Raw genomic sequence first — 16,328 nt, 5'->3', positions numbered from 1 at the left:
GACAGTGAGGGGAACGAAGGCAGCGCTTTGAACATCGCACTCCACACAGAGGAGGGAAACGTCCCACTCTGTATCCAAGGAGACTTTTTTAGCTAAAAACTGTTCAGCTGATCGGTTGCCTGAGAAGCGTCTCGAGCTGATTTTAAATAACTGCCCAAAATCCTGCGCGAAGAGCGAAGACGCTTGGATTTTGTGAACCTTGTAAGTCTGAAGCAGCCATGTGATTCAATATTGGACCTCTTTTTTTTGGGGGGGGGGGGGGGGGGGGGGGGGGGGGGGGGGGGGGGGGGGGGGGGGGGGGGGGGGGGGGGGGGGGGGGGTAGTTTACACAGTCTGGTCTGGGTTGACGAGACAAACACACAACTTTAACTTGTCCATGCCAGAATTGTATTTTACTTCTGCATTTTATTTTATTCCCCCCCCCCCCCCCCCCCCCCCCCCCCCCCCCCCCCCCCCCCCCCCTCCTCACTCATCCCCCCCTTAAACCAAGACGACAAGGCAGGACTTGTTTGCCATTTCGTGTTAAGACAGGCTCGCATGACATGTCGAATCCATCCCGTCGCACTGCTAATGTGAAATGAGAAAACCTGACAGCAGGGAAGGTTTCACCCCTTCCAGGTAACCTCCTGCTCTCCAGTCAGGGCGGTGCCTTCACTGTCTTAAAGCTGAGAGCCGTGGGATATTGGAATGAGATGCGTTTACTGTTCCATCATCTGTAAAGCAAGGAAGGGAATAGAGAAAAACAAAAACCCACACCTTCTAATAGCAGTGTTACAGAACCACTTCAGACGGCGTTGAACTAAGCGGCATATTTTTTAACTTGGACTTAGTTTTTAGTCTTGTTTCTGCAATTTTTATTATGTAACCCTTCAGATAAGTAAGCGACTGCGGTGGTTTTTAAATCGTAATGCAATTATGTTGAAAAAATGTTTACAGAAGCAATTGTTTTGTTTAAAACCAATGTGCATCAATATGAATATTTATGGTTAATTTTGTGGCCGTTTTTTTCTCCTCCCCCTGTTTTTGTATTTTGTATTCTTCCCTTCTTTGTATCATCATTTAGACTTTTTGCGTACTGGAATAAAATCGACTTTTTGCTCAAGTTACGCAAGTCGCGAGTGTGATTTTACCGACGACTCCTCCACATGCGGCTCCGTGCAGTGCTGTGTGCCCCTGGCTGTGTGGCAGCGTGGGTCAAGTGTTCTCTCTACCCGCCAGGTGACGTGTCTCCCCTCAAACGTCTCTCTCTGCCATGCCTCTCTAATTTATGTCCTCTCTGTGTGTACTATGGGAATTACTGTATTTTCCTGAAGGTCTTTTTTTTCTCCATTGAATAAAATGAGAAGTAATTTACAGTGTGGTGTCATTTCTTTGTTAATATTTGTCCTCACATAATTTGAAATTTGGGAAAACCACAACTCTGCTCTTTGACTTGTGATTCTGATCCATTAGAAGTCCTGTTAAAAATGCAATTAAAGTAAAGACACATTATGCAATAATTCATGTTATCTTTTACGGTGCAGCTATTTTTTGTGATATTTAAAAAGCTAATCGTGACAATCTGAATCTACCTTCAGGCTCATTCACAACACGTTTCCCATAGAGTGAAACTGTTTAAAATAGTCAAATCCTCTCCTTTGTGCCCCAGAGGTATATGGGCCATACTGTATATATACAAAACATTTACATGAACTGAGGTTACATTAATATTTTCAAACAGGAAATGTGTATCAAGTAAGGTCTTGAAGGCCAGTTTCTGAATATGGTTTCCGGGAATGTGGGGATATAATGAATCTTTTAAAAGCTTTAATATTTTGTATGACGAATGTTTTACCTGACCAACGTTTTCTCTTTTTGACCTTAAAGAGTTAGATTGTTTTAGATTATGATTAGACAGTCCCCACTCTGAGGGAGATATTTACAATCCTGTTGTGATTTACAGTGACTTATTATCTGCTCCCTCACATATGATCTGATACTGAGATGCTCATATTGTACTTCTGTCTGGGTGTGATCTCCTCCAAACAAAGCTTAGGTGTATTGGAAACGTACAAATAAACTCGTATGTGTATCACATGTCAACACATCGTGCGTTTATTTCTTATCAGCGTCCGCTCTTATTTTGAAACGACGCCAGGGCGGAAGCCAAAGCCCCGTCACTCCCTGTAGCTTGACGCAGCTCGGCCGGGTCACGCTGCACATCCAGCCGGATGTTTTGCGTCGCCAGTATGTGATGGGAACCTTCGCCCGCTCGCTTCTCCTTTTTTTTGTGGTTCCGTTTGATCACAAAGCTTAAACGGTCGAGGGGCTGCAGCGACCCTGACCAGGTGAGTACCCGCACACCGAGCTGCAGGTTGGTGTCGGGGGGGGGGGGGGCTACATGGAGGTCGTGACGGTGATGGTTTGCGGTGACCGTGCACGCCCCTGCGCGCTCCCCATCATCATCATCATCATCATCATCCTTGATGTAGTTTGTGTAGCAGGTCGGACGCGGATGCTGCTTTGTGCTAATGATAAAACACGGGTTGAAGCGACAGAGGGAGGCTGGTCCTCTGGTCCTCTGGTCCTCTGGAGTGAAGGAGGACGGAGTCAAACTCCAGATCCCACTAGTTGTCTCTCTCCTCTGGTGGATCCATGAAGGCGCAGAGAGACAGTGGAGAGACTCTTCCTCCACCTGTCCTGTGTTTCTGTGTGCGTCCTCAGTCTTTGGTTGCTGGTGGGTCTCTGAGGATGAGAGATGGAGAGAAGGGGCAGTCGTCCAGGGTGGTGGCTGTGGCCCCCAGCAGCAGCAGCTGTCTGCCCCCGTCCCCTGAGGTTTTTATTACATCCCCTCCTTTAACTTCTGTCCATTTTCAGAGACCCCCACATCACCAGACTCAGAAGCTGTTCTCTTTCCCTTTGCCAATGATGCTTACGACTGCACAATTAAAATCAAATAAACCATTTGTTAAATATATTTCTGAACCAGAACTTTCCACCTCCAGTCCACAGTTGTATCATTTATAATATTGACTGGCAAAGAGAAATTAAAAAACAAGAGAAGTCACTTCTCATTTGATTGTGGTCTGAAAGGTCTGGCTGTGGTGTTTGGGCTCCGTGTCTTCACATGTCCATGATATTAAGTACTGATTTGAATGGCGCACACACACGCGCACACACACACACACACACACACACACACACACACACACACACACACACACAAACACACACGCGCACAACTGACTGTTTTTGCTGGTGTTTTCAGTGCTGGGTGGAAATGCAGGGGTCAGAGAGGTCACGCGGGGCAGGAGGAGGTGAGGCCTCCCCTCTGTGGCCTCGTCCTGGGTCGGATAGCACAAGGTGCAAAATCATTCTAAGTAATTGTGAATTCTTCATAAGTTTGCAGACTCTTGCGCTTTTTAAGTGACCATAAACCAAACATCTTTGGGTTTTGTATTCAAGAAGTCCTATCCTGATCTACAGTTTCTTGTTTTTCTGACATTTCACACATTTATCAAGCACATTAATAGATGAAGGAATACATTTTTCGCGGCTCCATCAGAGCGTATTAGAACACATATTTTCATGCTGGCTGGAATCCTCGACAGACTCTGTGCTCAGTCGTACACTGTGTTCTCAGTGTCCAAACAGAAGAGGGATCACCCTGTTGCCGCTGCAGTTGTTGGGAGCAGCACACACACCTGTTTGTTGCGACAGCTGGTCTGCAGAGCTGCTCTCCTCTCCTCTCTCTCTCTCTGTGTGTGTGTGTGTGTGTGTGTGTTTTGGATACGCTGCCGTCGGTCAGCTGCCGTCCTCTCCCCACTCGTCACCCTTATCTGACTCTGCGAGCTGACTCAGAACACAAGTCTTATTTAATCAGGCAGCTGTCGTCCCTTATTTTCCCTTGGCGGGTCGACTGAGAACACACACACACACACACACACACACACACACACACAAACTAAAACACACTGACACCACAGGCCGCTCTCTGCTGCTTCTTCATTTCACACGACTTCTTTCTGGCCAGATCATTTGTCTCTCTTCTGTTGAATGAACATTTTGAAACTTTTACGATTCAGTCTTCCTGCTTTTTGAGATCACACGTTTATGGACGCACCTGCGTTTTGTTTGAGTTCTTTCATAAAGAAGATCTCGGGGCCTCTGAGGTGAGGAACCGCTGAAGGACTTGCACAAGAGCTCAGATGTGAGTCATTTGCTTCAGGAAAGATTCGAACATGTACAGTATTAGAAGGCTCAATTATTTAGTCCCCTGTGGAGATGATGGATAAATATTATCCTTTGACTTTTTATTCAACCTGTTCCCCAGCAAGTGAAACAAACCTCCTACTTGTCCTCTGTGATAATGTGTCGTTTATTGCGTTATTGCCTCGAGTCTTTGCTTTTCACCGCGATCCAGAGAGAGAGAACTACGCACTGTGTATATATTCCAGTAGTAGCCATTTTTTTATCACTCAATTGACTTGGTGCTCTATTGTAGCCCCTCCTGTGTCCCTCACATTTTGAATAAAGTCATTTTGTAGCATGTACATGTTGGACAATGTATTAATGTGGATTTATTTAGTCAATATTATTCAAATCCTCTACTTGGTGCCCTGGCTGCATTGTCACATGAAAGACAGAGAGGCTAAGATTTGTGCTTCCGAGTCATCTGCCCTAAGTGTGCCGCAACAATGAGGAGCAGGTCCCCTCCTCATCCTCATCCTCATCTGGACATAAAACTTGTTGATGTCCCCTCGCCCCCCACACTCCCTCGTGTCCCCTTTCAGCCCCGGCCACACTCTCCTCTTTCCTCCTGCACTCTCTTAAAGGCCACGCCGCTCTTTCAGCCGGCCTTGCTCCTTTCTTTCCGTCTTGACCCCCCCCCGCCCCCAGACAAAGAGAGGAGACTGACTGTGGTGCTCTGCAGCCAGGTGTTCTCTATTGCTGCCCGGGGCCGTAATAGCACCGGCCCCTCACACTGCAGCTGCCCTCCCCGGCCTCCCATTGTGAAGCGCTATTGTTCGGCCGCCCAGCCCTCGTTGATTCATCGGCCACACAGGGGAAGCCCTTTCAGGCCGAGGAGGAGGGTGTGTGTGTGTGTGTGTGTGTGTGTGTGTGTGTGTGTGTACGTTGAGTACGCGTGCCTTGGGGAAACTGGGTGTTGCAGGCATTTGCCCACAGCCCCTCCCCTCCTCCTCCTCCCCTTGTCTGCGCGCCTCATTGTCAGGCCGCTGCGCTCTGATTGGCGGAGCAGCAGCCACTCTGAACGAGGGAATGGCAGACATTGTTGGTCCATCTGTTCCGCCACTCATTGTCCAACTTTTCCTGCTTCGCCAGGAGGAAATTCCGCTCTGGAGGACACTGGCACTCGGAGGACAGAGGCGTCGGGCTGCACTCGGATGCTCCGCGCTCGGATGGAGATCCCGTGGGAACTTTGAAACTTGTTTTTTTTTTATCTCTCACTTTCACTTGCATGCTTGTTTTAAAGGATAAAAAATATGTGGACGCGAGCTAACGCACTTCCCACTCCTCATTGTTTGTTGATCTCTTGAGGCCTGGTAAGTGTCCACCTGTCTGCTTATAACCTCACTTTAATACTGAAATGTCCCCTTTTTTTAGTTTGCTTATAAATTGTGGCATTTTTGGGATTCAATTTTTAAAAAAATGTCCTTGACCACTGAGATGATGCAGAGGTCAAACTACACTACAGTGTTACCTGCATGACAGGTTGCTCCTTCCCCACCAGCCCGGTTGGGTCAGCACAGGCCGCGCTGCAGCATCATCAAATCACGGATTTCCCAGATTCCCTCGAATGTAAGACAGACCTGATGTCTTGATGTGTCTGGTTGTGAAATATCATAGTCAAAAGATGCAGCTAGTTGTGACCTGAAGTGGCAGTTTAACCACCACAGCACATGACAAGTTTGTGATAACAGTGTAAAACCGACTGTACTGCACCTGCGTCTGCAGCTATTACACTGTCAATCCAATTGCATGTATTTCAAACAGTGTTATCTGTGTTGATATTAAGCTTGGTGGGCTGGATGGGTAAGGGCGGGGGGGCTGTGTTGTGGATGTTTCTTTTTTTCAGGAAGGGGGGTGTAAAAAAAAGTAACCTTGATTTTTATCTGTGTGACATCAGGCTGAAGGAAGCAAGAAGCTCTTTGGCTCAAGAGGTTTGGCTGAGGAAAGTGTGTGTGTGTGTTTGCAAATTTCCTTATCTGTGTGTGTGTGTGTGTGTGTGTGTGTGTGTGTGTGTGTGTGTGTGTGTGCGTGCGTGTGTTTATGTGTGTCAGTGTCTGTCCTGCTGCGTCTTTCTTGCCACTCCATTGGCTGTCTGGAGGCAGGGGAGTGGTGCCGTGTGATTGTGTTTGTGTGCGAGTGGGGGGAGACACCAGTTGTGAGGACTACTCAGCATACATCTGTTGCCTTGCTGCTGGCGGGGAAAGCCTGCTGCCCCATCTAGACACACACAGTACTGCAACCCCCTCCTCCCCTCCAGCTGATTATTCAGCGGCCCGGGACAGCCCCCTTTTTTTTTCTTACATTAAGTTTTGCACTGTGTCAAGCGTGTAGTGATGCACCGCCAGACGACCCCCCCAAGTCCTCTGTGCCCCTCTCAAACACCCCCCCCCCCCTCCCCCAGTTGCACACACTTACACAAAGCTCCGAAACACAAAGCGCTGCAAGGACTGTGTTACATATTCATCACTGCCTCCATCAAAGCCTGCAGCGCTGCTGTGTGTGTGTGTGTGTGTGTGTGTGTATGTCTGTGTCTGTGTGTGTGTGTGTGTGTGTGTGTGTGTGTGTGGGAGCTGGTCGGCCGCCGTTTTTTGAAAGATGCGCCCACTCACCCTGGAGGTCTTGAGACGGGGTGAGGAGGCCGCGCTGCCGTTGGTCCGTTGAGACTTTGTCTGATTCGAGGATTCCACAATGTCCTGAATGCGTCATTCGGAGGAGCTGGGACCACACTAGAAGATTTTTTTTTTTAATCTACCTATATGAAAAGACTCACATTTGATAGGCTCAAACAGGATTATGATTAGATATGTAAAGAATTAGGTTAATGTGAAAGTAAAAAAAAATCCAACAATGACTGTTTGTAATAATGTGCCATATTTGCTCTTTGTAGTAGTTTATATATTTAGGATTTGTCTGTTGAGTCAGACAGAACAAAACATTTCACTAATCCCAGCTTTGCCTCTCTATATGGATATTTTCTCACACACAACACTTTAACAAACAAAATAATAAGAAAACAATCAGCAGAATGGCCTAATGCAAGTCAAGTTTATTTATATGGCACATTTCAAAGTGCTACACTAAGATCAGGTCGTATAAAATCTTCAAAAAGAAGAGAAACGATGAGATAAATAAAAGATTCACTGTGTATTTTAAGATTCAGTTCACCAAGACGAGATGCACCAAGGTTAAAACTGAAAACCTGAACAATCCATTAAACTTTATTGCTCTGTCATGAATGTATCCCAGTGTTCGCTGGTTCAATATTGTCCAACAAGGAGGTTATGTTCTTTCATCGCTGTCTGTTTATCTGTCTGTCTGTCTGTCTGTCTGTCAGCCGGATTACTGAACGAAACTACTGAACAGATTTCCATTAAATTTTGTTGAGTGATGGGGTCTGACCCAAGAAAGAGTCCATAACATTTTGGAGGAATGGCTGGATCCAGGAATTGTTTTTTCTCCACTTTCTTTATGATTGCGAGCCCTCGTCTGTGATGATTTGTTGCCCACTACTGATTCTGGTTGTATATCATTTGTAATTTTTGATACAAGTTTAAATATTGATCCCAAAACGATTCATATATTTTTACGAACATGGAGCAACATTTTTTCCAATGTTAAATGTTCTCCAAACACAAGTAGCAGAGCAAGAACATTAGATTCATACGTGTAGAGTTGGCAAAGTTCTGAACGAAATCAGGAAATGTCTGATCAGACATTTAAATCGGATCATGGGATGTAAAATGTTCCTGGTGTGGATTTTTGTGTACGTGGTGTGTGATGTGCTTCTTGTGCTCTGGACCGGACGATGTTTCGCCTCAGAGAAACTTGAAAGGTAGTTTTGATGTGGTTTTAATAGAGTCCAGTGCATGAAATGCTCCCAGTTGACCCACTCTCACCACAGCACCATGAGTCACTTTGTGAGGCAGACGCTCCGTGTGTGTGTGTGTGTGTGTGTGTGTGTGTGTGTGTGTGTGTGTGTGTGTGTGTGTGTGTTTGTGCATGAGCATCATCAACGCCCACAGCGGCTGATGCCAAGTTCCCAATCCTTGTAATCACTCCTCCACGGCTATTGTTGTCTTGGGTATTGGGGTCGGTTTGCCAGTGAGGCACACTCGAGCCCCTCCCTCCTCCACACCACTTTTTGCAGTGTGTGTGTGTGTGTGTGTGTGTGTGTGTGTGTGTGTGAGTAAGGTGGGTCGCCGGCTGAACGCCGCAGCCTCTGTCTTGGCATTCGGAAAGGGAGAATTCTTTTCAGCAGCTGTAGCTTAGCAACAGTAGCTCGGCCCTGTTGCTAGGCAGCCCCCTTTTCATAAAATGCACACTCCTCCCACCCGACCCACCCCCTCCACCGGCGTCAAGTCACTTCCCCTTCCATCATCGGCTTTGTCCTGACGATGTGGGTTCGAGTCCTTGAAGGTTGAAAGAGCTTCGGGCAACGTGCAACTGCACATTTACATCTGTGGAGTTTGCTGACTGTGTTTGCCCCCTCGGGGCCGTTCGTTCCGTCTGAGGACATACAAAAGGATTTCAGCACAGCAAAACATTATCTAGCAAATGAAAGGTTCTTTTTAATAACTTGGTTTGGTAGATACTGTACCTTTAAATGACATGAATCAGCCCAATATTCCAGTCCCGTTAGAAAACATCAGGCCTATAATTTTTGTTTTGAAGATGTGCTTTCATGGTCTCAGATTAACTTTTCCAAAGTGCTCCCTGTAATTTGCGTGCAGCTAAACCTTTGACACCAATCACATTAGCCGGACCAGATCCCGCGTCTGAATGCAATATGATGATTGGCTCTGGAGCCTCAGAGCCCCGCTGTGTTTTAATGAGTAACTCGTAGTAGGAAGAAGCATATGGGGCCTAATTACCAGGTAGACTGTGAGGGGGAAGGGTCTGTCGCTAACGGCTTGGTGTCCTCTCTTTTCTTTTTTTGAAACAGTCCACCCTCTGTTTCCGTTTAGATTAATGTGCGATGCTGTCACCCCAATAAAAACACACTGGGGACCAGACTTTGGGGGGGGGGGGGGAAAGCGGGAGTCCATTAATTAGGGTGAGAGGGCCCCCACCCACTTATTATGTCAGCCTCGGTGAAGTCCCCAACTGCCTGAGACGGCCCGTCACCGCCCGGGATGGGAACCTTAGAGTGTGGGGACGGCTCGGCAAGAAATGTTCCTTCAGGGAAATTTAAGTGAAGTCAGATTTCCCTAAAATGACAACGGTTGTTGACTTTTTCCTTTTCTGAGCTGAGTGCAAATTCAGAAAAAAATGCTAACCTAGTCGCTTTCTTAACAGACGTGTGTTTTCTCCACAAATATTACTCATCATGCGCCTCATCATGTACAGTATATCATCAGATTTGCATTTGATCACCAGTGCTAATGATTAGAGAAGAAACATTCAACATGTCTGCAGTGTTACTTTATTTTGTTCTCAATTATGTTGACCACTGATCTTACCTGGTTTTAGGACCCCTCATAGGGGGACTTGCTCACATCACGTTTGTCTCTCTCTTCAGGCACCGATGAGTCGAGCTTTGTGAGAGGGCGTCCTTCAGCCCGGTGTGCTGGATGTCTGTGACAGATCCATGGGTCAGCAGGACCATGTGGACGCAGGAGCAGGCCACATCCTCGACCCGGGGCTGGATTTGGAGTATCTCCACGTAGCCGGGGCTGACCGGCAGGCTGGCGGTGCTGACGGTGCCCCTGCTATGGAGGAGCAGGGGGAGAGCCCCGGTCACAGCAGCACCGCCGATTCCCCTCTGCCGCCTGTGGTGGAGGAAAACGCCGGATTCGACGGCGATTGCGAGCTGGCGCCATCTTCCGGCTCCACCCTCGCGGCCAGCCCTGGCACGGAAGGAGAAGAGGGAGGGTCGCCTCACAATAAGAACAGCCACCAGCCGCTTTGTCGTACCCAGTGTGTGGACCTTGGCACAGAGGGGCCTCCTGAACCCCCGTCTGAACTCTCATCAGAGCGTGAACATGACTCTCCTGCCCAGTCCCCGGCCAACTCCCCATGTAACAGCCCCCCCGAGCCTCTCCCCAGTCCCTCAAAATCAGCCCCAGCGTCCGGGGCTGGTGGGAAGGAGTATCAGGCGAAGCTGGATTTCGCCTTGAAGCTGGGCTACTCTGAGGAGACGGTGCGACTGGTGCTGTCCAAGCTGGGCCCCGACACCCTCATCAACGACATACTGGGAGAGCTGGTCAAACTGGGCACCAAGTCAGACGGCGAGCAGCCGGCGGGGTCGTTGGCCTCCACCTCATCCTCGTCATCCTCCTCGTCGTCTTGCGGTTGCTCAGATTTGCTGGACGGCCAGAGATCGGACTCGCCCTGCCTCTCGGAGTCTCTGTGTGACCAGGACAACCTGCGTCCGGTCGTGGTCGACGGAAGTAATGTCGCTATGAGGTGAGAACATTTTCAACAAAATCGGAACATCATAACCTTCATGGAAGTTGGATTTAGTGCAGGACTTATGTGTTATATTATCTTCAAGGTGCTCCTCACAAAATATTAATTTGCTGTTACCCTTTGTCCTGTAGTCATGGCAACAAGGAAGTGTTTTCGTGCCAGGGCATCCAGCTGGCTGTCGATTGGTTCCTAGAGCGGGGCCATCATGACATCACAGTGTTTGTGCCTGCATGGAGGAAAGAGCAGTCCCGCCCCGATGCCCCTATAACAGGTCAGAACAAACACACACGCACACACACACACGCAGTCGATTTGCACTGACTGATTATTGTAACCTCGCACCTCAACTCCCTCCTCCACAGATCAGGAGATCCTGCGTCGCCTTGAGAAAGAAAAGATCCTGGTCTTCACTCCCTCGCGGCGCGTCCAGGGACGGCGCGTCGTCTGCTATGACGACCGTTTCATTGTCAAGCTGGCCTATGAGTCAGACGGCATCATCGTCTCAAACGACAACTACCGTGACCTGGCCAACGAGAGGCCCGAGTGGAAGAAGTTCATCGACGAGCGGCTGCTCATGTACTCCTTTGTCAATGACAAGTAAGTCGGGCTGGATAAGTGTGCGGCAGATAGACAATATGAGAGACCTTGGTGTCGTCATGTCTGTAATTTTTATAGTTCAGACGTAGTAACTCTGAATAATATTCCTGGTTTTTTGGACAAAGAAGATATCTATAATATTGTATTTTTCACTTGGTTTAAGATGGAGGATTACATCTTTTTAATAATAATAATAATAATAATTTTGTTTTGTCTATCTCCACTTTCCTGTTCCCCCGATTAATCTTATCCAGAAATGAGACGCAACCTAAACATATAAAGAGCACTGTGATCCTGTAAGTGATGTGATGTAAATATCTTTGTCCTCGTCGTCTCTCAGATTCATGCCACCGGACGACCCACTTGGTCGTCATGGGCCCAGCTTGGACAACTTCCTGAGGAAAAGACCCGTCATGCCGGAGCAGAAGAAACAGCCTTGCCCATATGGTGAGAACACAGACATGCACATACTTCACCTAAATGCACATAGACACACCAATGTAATGCATCTAAAAAAACTAAAATCTTTTCTTTTATAGGTCAAGGAAATTATTTAAAGGAAATTAGAATCCCACTCATGACATGATGCATGTGTAGTGGTGACTTTGTGTCTTGAAAATGTTGGATTCACTGTCCAGGTCACATATTGACTCGCATTACACAGTGTTTGCATTCTATATGTTTATCGTGTAATAAAACTGAGACTTTCTGGCTCTTTGTTCCAGGAAAAAAGTGCACTTATGGCCACAAGTGTAAGTACTATCACCCAGAAAGAGGAGCTCAGCCTCAGCGTGCCGTGGCCGACGAGCTGCGAGCCAGCGCCAAGACCTGCGTCACCACAAAGAACCAGGGAGACGCTGGGCTGGTGAAGAGCCACAGTGTGCCAGCCGGCAGCATTGAGGCAAAGAAAGGCGCCGCGAAAAGGCAGTCGGACCCCAGCATCCGAGCGCTGTCATACAGCGATGCTGAGGAGAAGCTGCTGGCGAAAGGGAGGCTGGAAAGCCAGAAGAGCGGTCTGTGCGCCGGTGGTAGCAGCGGAAGCAGTGGCGGCAGTAGTTGCAGTGCCAGTATCACCATGTCCCCGGCCCCAGGAGGCCCCCCATCCAGCTTCCCCCAGGACCAGCAGTCCAGAGCAGCCACTCCTCACAGTCTCCTACCAGCTCCCGGCCATGACCTTTACCCTCACTGTGAGTCCCCGGACCTGAGCTACTACTCTGTAACGCGTGCCTACTCTGGCCTGAGCCTGTCGTCCAGACGGAGCCCAGACTGTCGCTTCCCCAACGACACAGACCTGCGGCTGGGCTCATTGGGTTCAGCGGGTTCCGAATGCGGCAGCGAGAGCAGCGCGAGTTGCGGCAGCAGCTGTGACTCGTACAGCGAGAGGCCGTGTCCCGGATGCCCCCCAGACACCCTGCTGGAAGACAACATCCATTACGCTAATCCCCACAGCCGGCTGTATCCCCATCATGCTCCATCAAACCATGAACTGTGTGGTCTTCACCCGGCCGATTACACAAACATCCAACACAGCCACACGTCGAATACCGGCGTTCGCGGTTACCACCTGGGTTTGACACGCGGGCAGAGCTGCGCTCATGATCCGCCTCCATCAGAGGCTGCCCCGAAGCGCCCTCTCTACCCCTTACCCCCTCACCTCCAGCACCAGCCGCTGGCTGCACGTTCCAGCTGCCCTGGTGACTACCACTCTCTGCCGCAGCCCAACCCTCTCCCCCCTGGCTCTCCTCTTGGCCGCTGCCTGGCCCCCACTCGAGCAGAGAGTGTGTCGGACTCACACCTGTACGAGCACCTCTCCACATCGCACCATCACCACCGACCGAAAGCTTTGCCCAGCTGGGACACGTACTACAGACAGCCGACGTTGCCGCCGTCCAGGTATGAGCCGTCTGCCTATCAGAGTCTGCCGGACACACGCCAGTCATCCTGGCACACCCCACCCTGGGCACAGGACGGCTACGCCCAGCACCACTCCTCTCACCCAGCTCTCCACCCGTCCCCAACACATTACCTAAACCACCCGCTACCTCCTGCCCACTCTCCTCATCCACGTCACAGCGCTCACCTGACTGTGCCCTCCCACGCGCCTCCCTCCTACATGTCGCAGCACTCAGAATCCCCCGCGCATGGCTGCTATGTGGACGTGAGGGAGAAAGTGTACATCAACCTGTGTAACATCTTCCCCTCGGAGCTGGTGGGCCGGGTGATGTCCAGAAGCCCCCACGTCACAGACCCCCAGCAGCTGGCAGCTGCCATCCTGGCCGAGAAGGCCCAGACAGGCTACTGAAGAATTATCTTCCATTGGAAAACAATAGTCCAAACAGGAAAACGCAATTTAAGCGGTAAGCATGAGCAGACAGACAGGAAGCATGCTGGAATACTGGAATGCTTTCGGATTGTCCGCAAGAAGAGCATTTTCTTTTCTTATGAAATTAACGAGACACAATTTTGAAGGATATAAAAAATGCCGAAGATAATCCAGGTCCAGCTGTAGTCACTGTGCAGCGACGACTACATTAACTCAACCGTAAGAAGTGTGGAGAGAGGGAGTCGAAATCTATGACTTTGACACAAAGTGCAACTTGAAGATTGTTCTACACATGGCGGATTGTAGTTTGTTTGTTTTATTTATTAGGGAGCTTCGTATGTTTTCTTTCACATGCACGACTTGTTATTGCATCAAAACATTAAGGCACTTTTTTTTATTTTACAGCCCAATCATAACCTAATGACTTTCACATGCAACAAATGTTGTGAAGGATTATTTAATCATTTTCACCACCTTCTCAACCGGATTCAGATTTCTAGGGAATATGCAGACAACATATGATGTGCACTCTACTGACTGTCAGACCTGAGTCAAAGCAGTGTTTGAAAATGTTTTTTTCTTGCATGTGTGTAGCGCCAGATGGATTGATTTTCTACTTCTTCATAACTACAAAGATCACTTGTGTTTTCTTAATTTGTCAGGTTTCCAATTCCCATCTGGTTGTTAACACATGACTGTTTCAAACTACAATTTGACCAGGATCTGTGTGTGTTGTATTCATCTTTTTCCATGTGTTGTGCAGCCGTTGTTGTACTGGGTTTTCCATGTTGGTTAAAAAATAGAAAGATGTTTTGTCTTATTTGACATGACATCAGTATTTTGGTCAGAGTTGTAGCTGTAGAGATGGGTGACCCTGTCGTGTGTACCTTAGTTTTAGTAAGGGACATCTCTCTTTCTCTTCACTCTATCTCTCTCTATCTCTCTCTATCTCTCTCTCTCTGGCCCTTTATATCGGGTCAGCTCTGGTTTCTGCCACAGACAGAGATCATCTCGACACCAGTAAAACGAAAACGTGTACTTATTGTAAATATATTTAACAGATGCGCCTGCTGCGCTGTTGGTGGAACAGCTGTCGTCTGTAGCAGATCCCAGCTGAATCCACGCTAGACAGAGAAAAACCTTGTTTGATACAAATTGTATCATTAACTACGTCGCTGATGTTATATACAGTACATGGACTAGTTGATCTGTATTTATCAAACACTCTTGATGTATTGCTATATGATGAAGTGCATTGCCAGCAGATGTCCCATCTTTGAGACAATTACTTCAAATATGTTATGAGACAAAGGGAGTTGTCTGCCTACTATGTTTAGGTATTTCAACTTCTTTTTCTGGGTTTTTTGGGTTTGAAGCTGGCTTATTTTATTTTCACAGGAGCTCCAGTTCGATTACTTGTGACAGGAAGGTTTTGATTTACTGGTTGACAGACAAAACTGCCCATCTGAGAATGAAACTGTTTTTTTTGCAGTGTTTGAATTTGGGGTCAGTTCATCTTTTAAGTTTCTTTTAGCAACTTTTTTTAAGTCACAAAATGGATATTAAAAAAACCGTTATTAAACTTAATGCTTGAAATGATAGAGAACCAATTTATTATCATTACCAAATTATTTCTATAAATCTTATATTGAGGGGACAGACCCCAACCATGTGTAATAAGTTACAATTTATATTTGGGTCAGTCCCATATCCCATGGTGGCCATTTTGAATGACCTGGAGTAAATATCAGTCTGAATTTGTGTGATGATTTCAATTAATCATTAATCAATCAGTCATTAATGTTTGTCATGTTCCGAAAAGGTAAACAGCATGACATAGATTTGTTATAATTGACCCACCAAAAGCCTAAAATGGCCGCCAGGGAATTAAAGTCTCCACAGGGAGCTCGTCATACAAGTCCATCACAAGCCAGCTACATGTAGCCCCCTGGTTTCTTTCCTGTCCGACGTGTCACATTGTACGAATAATGAATAACCGTACAATAACACGTGCTGTTGATATGAGAGAACCTCTGTGTGTATTGAAGAAGCGCCTTCTCTCTGGCCTCCTGGCACTGTGTGTCAGCCTGGCACCCGAGCGTGGGCCCAAAGTAATGCCTCTTCATGGCATTGTGCTTATGACACATCCGATACTCTGAACTATGTTCAGCAAACTGTTATGCATGTTTTGATTTGTTTTTGATTTCTGCATGTATCCTTGTGTGTTTCTGTCCCGGACATTTATGGGCAATCAAAGTGAGAGTTTGTGTGATGTTTTTATTTCATAGTTGGTGTTCAGTAAAGCACATTCCTTAACAAACAATTTAAGTAGGGTGGGAATAAATAACTTGTTTTCTGTAGGATCAGGAAGTGTGCTTTTGAAGTGTGCCCACTTTCCAACATTGTTTGCTTAGAAAAGTGCACGCGGCCATAGATGGTGATAATGTAAACCAGTGCGGTGAATTGGCTGGTGTCTTCAGATATTACAATGCTATACAGGCCATTACACTGTAGTAGAATGAAAGTCCTCTGTTTCACATTATTGTAACCCCACTGTACCTGTGATCATTCATTAAAGAGTAGTACTGCAATGAAAGGTCTTTCGTTTAAGTGACCATTCAAATATTGGTGTAAATTATTTATGTTGTCACAAGTAAAATTAAAATTATTTGTAGTATTTATAATGTTTGACATTTCTTTCTGTGAGTCTGTAATCACATTTAAGCTTCACTTAGCGCCCCCTAGTGGTCCATTGGACTTACAGCTGACT

General features: G+C 47.4%; 1 protein-coding gene and 1 long non-coding RNA gene across 7 annotated transcripts in view; one reads left to right on the top strand and one right to left on the bottom strand.

The window, feature by feature from the left end:
* The window catches only part of LOC118301237, a 1,055,945-nt gene that overhangs the window by 1,032,143 nt on the left and 7,474 nt on the right, over window positions 1-16,328 (bottom strand). The gene's annotated exons all lie outside the window — the stretch shown is intronic.
* On the top strand, window positions 2,174-16,149 carry LOC118316999 (probable ribonuclease ZC3H12C). Of its 2 annotated transcripts, none has more exons than XM_035645395.2 (6): window positions 2,174-2,327; window positions 9,749-10,635; window positions 10,770-10,909; window positions 11,001-11,235; window positions 11,576-11,682; window positions 11,961-16,149. In XM_035645395.2, the coding sequence occupies exons 2-6, from the start codon at window positions 9,818-9,820 to the stop codon at window positions 13,535-13,537; spliced, it is 2,877 nt and encodes a 958-aa protein (XP_035501288.1). In that variant the 5' UTR covers window positions 2,174-2,327; window positions 9,749-9,817; the 3' UTR covers window positions 13,538-16,149. The 2 variants fall into 2 exon arrangements, with proteins under 2 accessions (XP_035501288.1, XP_047186689.1); XM_047330733.1 differs by lacking the exon at window positions 2,174-2,327 and adding an exon at window positions 5,309-5,543.

The sequence above is a fragment of the Scophthalmus maximus genome, chromosome 1 (assembly GCF_022379125.1).
Source record: "Scophthalmus maximus strain ysfricsl-2021 chromosome 1, ASM2237912v1, whole genome shotgun sequence".
NCBI classification, from domain to species: Eukaryota; Metazoa; Chordata; class Actinopteri; order Pleuronectiformes; family Scophthalmidae; genus Scophthalmus; species Scophthalmus maximus.
The sequence above is the reverse complement of the archived record's forward strand: the minus strand, read 5'-3'. Positions and strand labels throughout refer to the sequence as shown.

Excerpts from the sequence above, each read along its gene's own strand:
- LOC118316999 (XM_035645395.2), top strand. The coding sequence starts at position 9,818 with ATGGGTCAGCAGGACCATGTGGACGCAGGAGCAGGCCACATCCTCGAC. Across the intron at positions 10,910-11,000 it reads CCCCGATGCCCCTATAACAG|ATCAGGAGATCCTGCGTCGC; the intron begins GTCAGAACAAAC and ends CCTCCTCCACAG. Across the intron at positions 11,236-11,575 it reads TACTCCTTTGTCAATGACAA|ATTCATGCCACCGGACGACC; the intron begins GTAAGTCGGGCT and ends GTCGTCTCTCAG.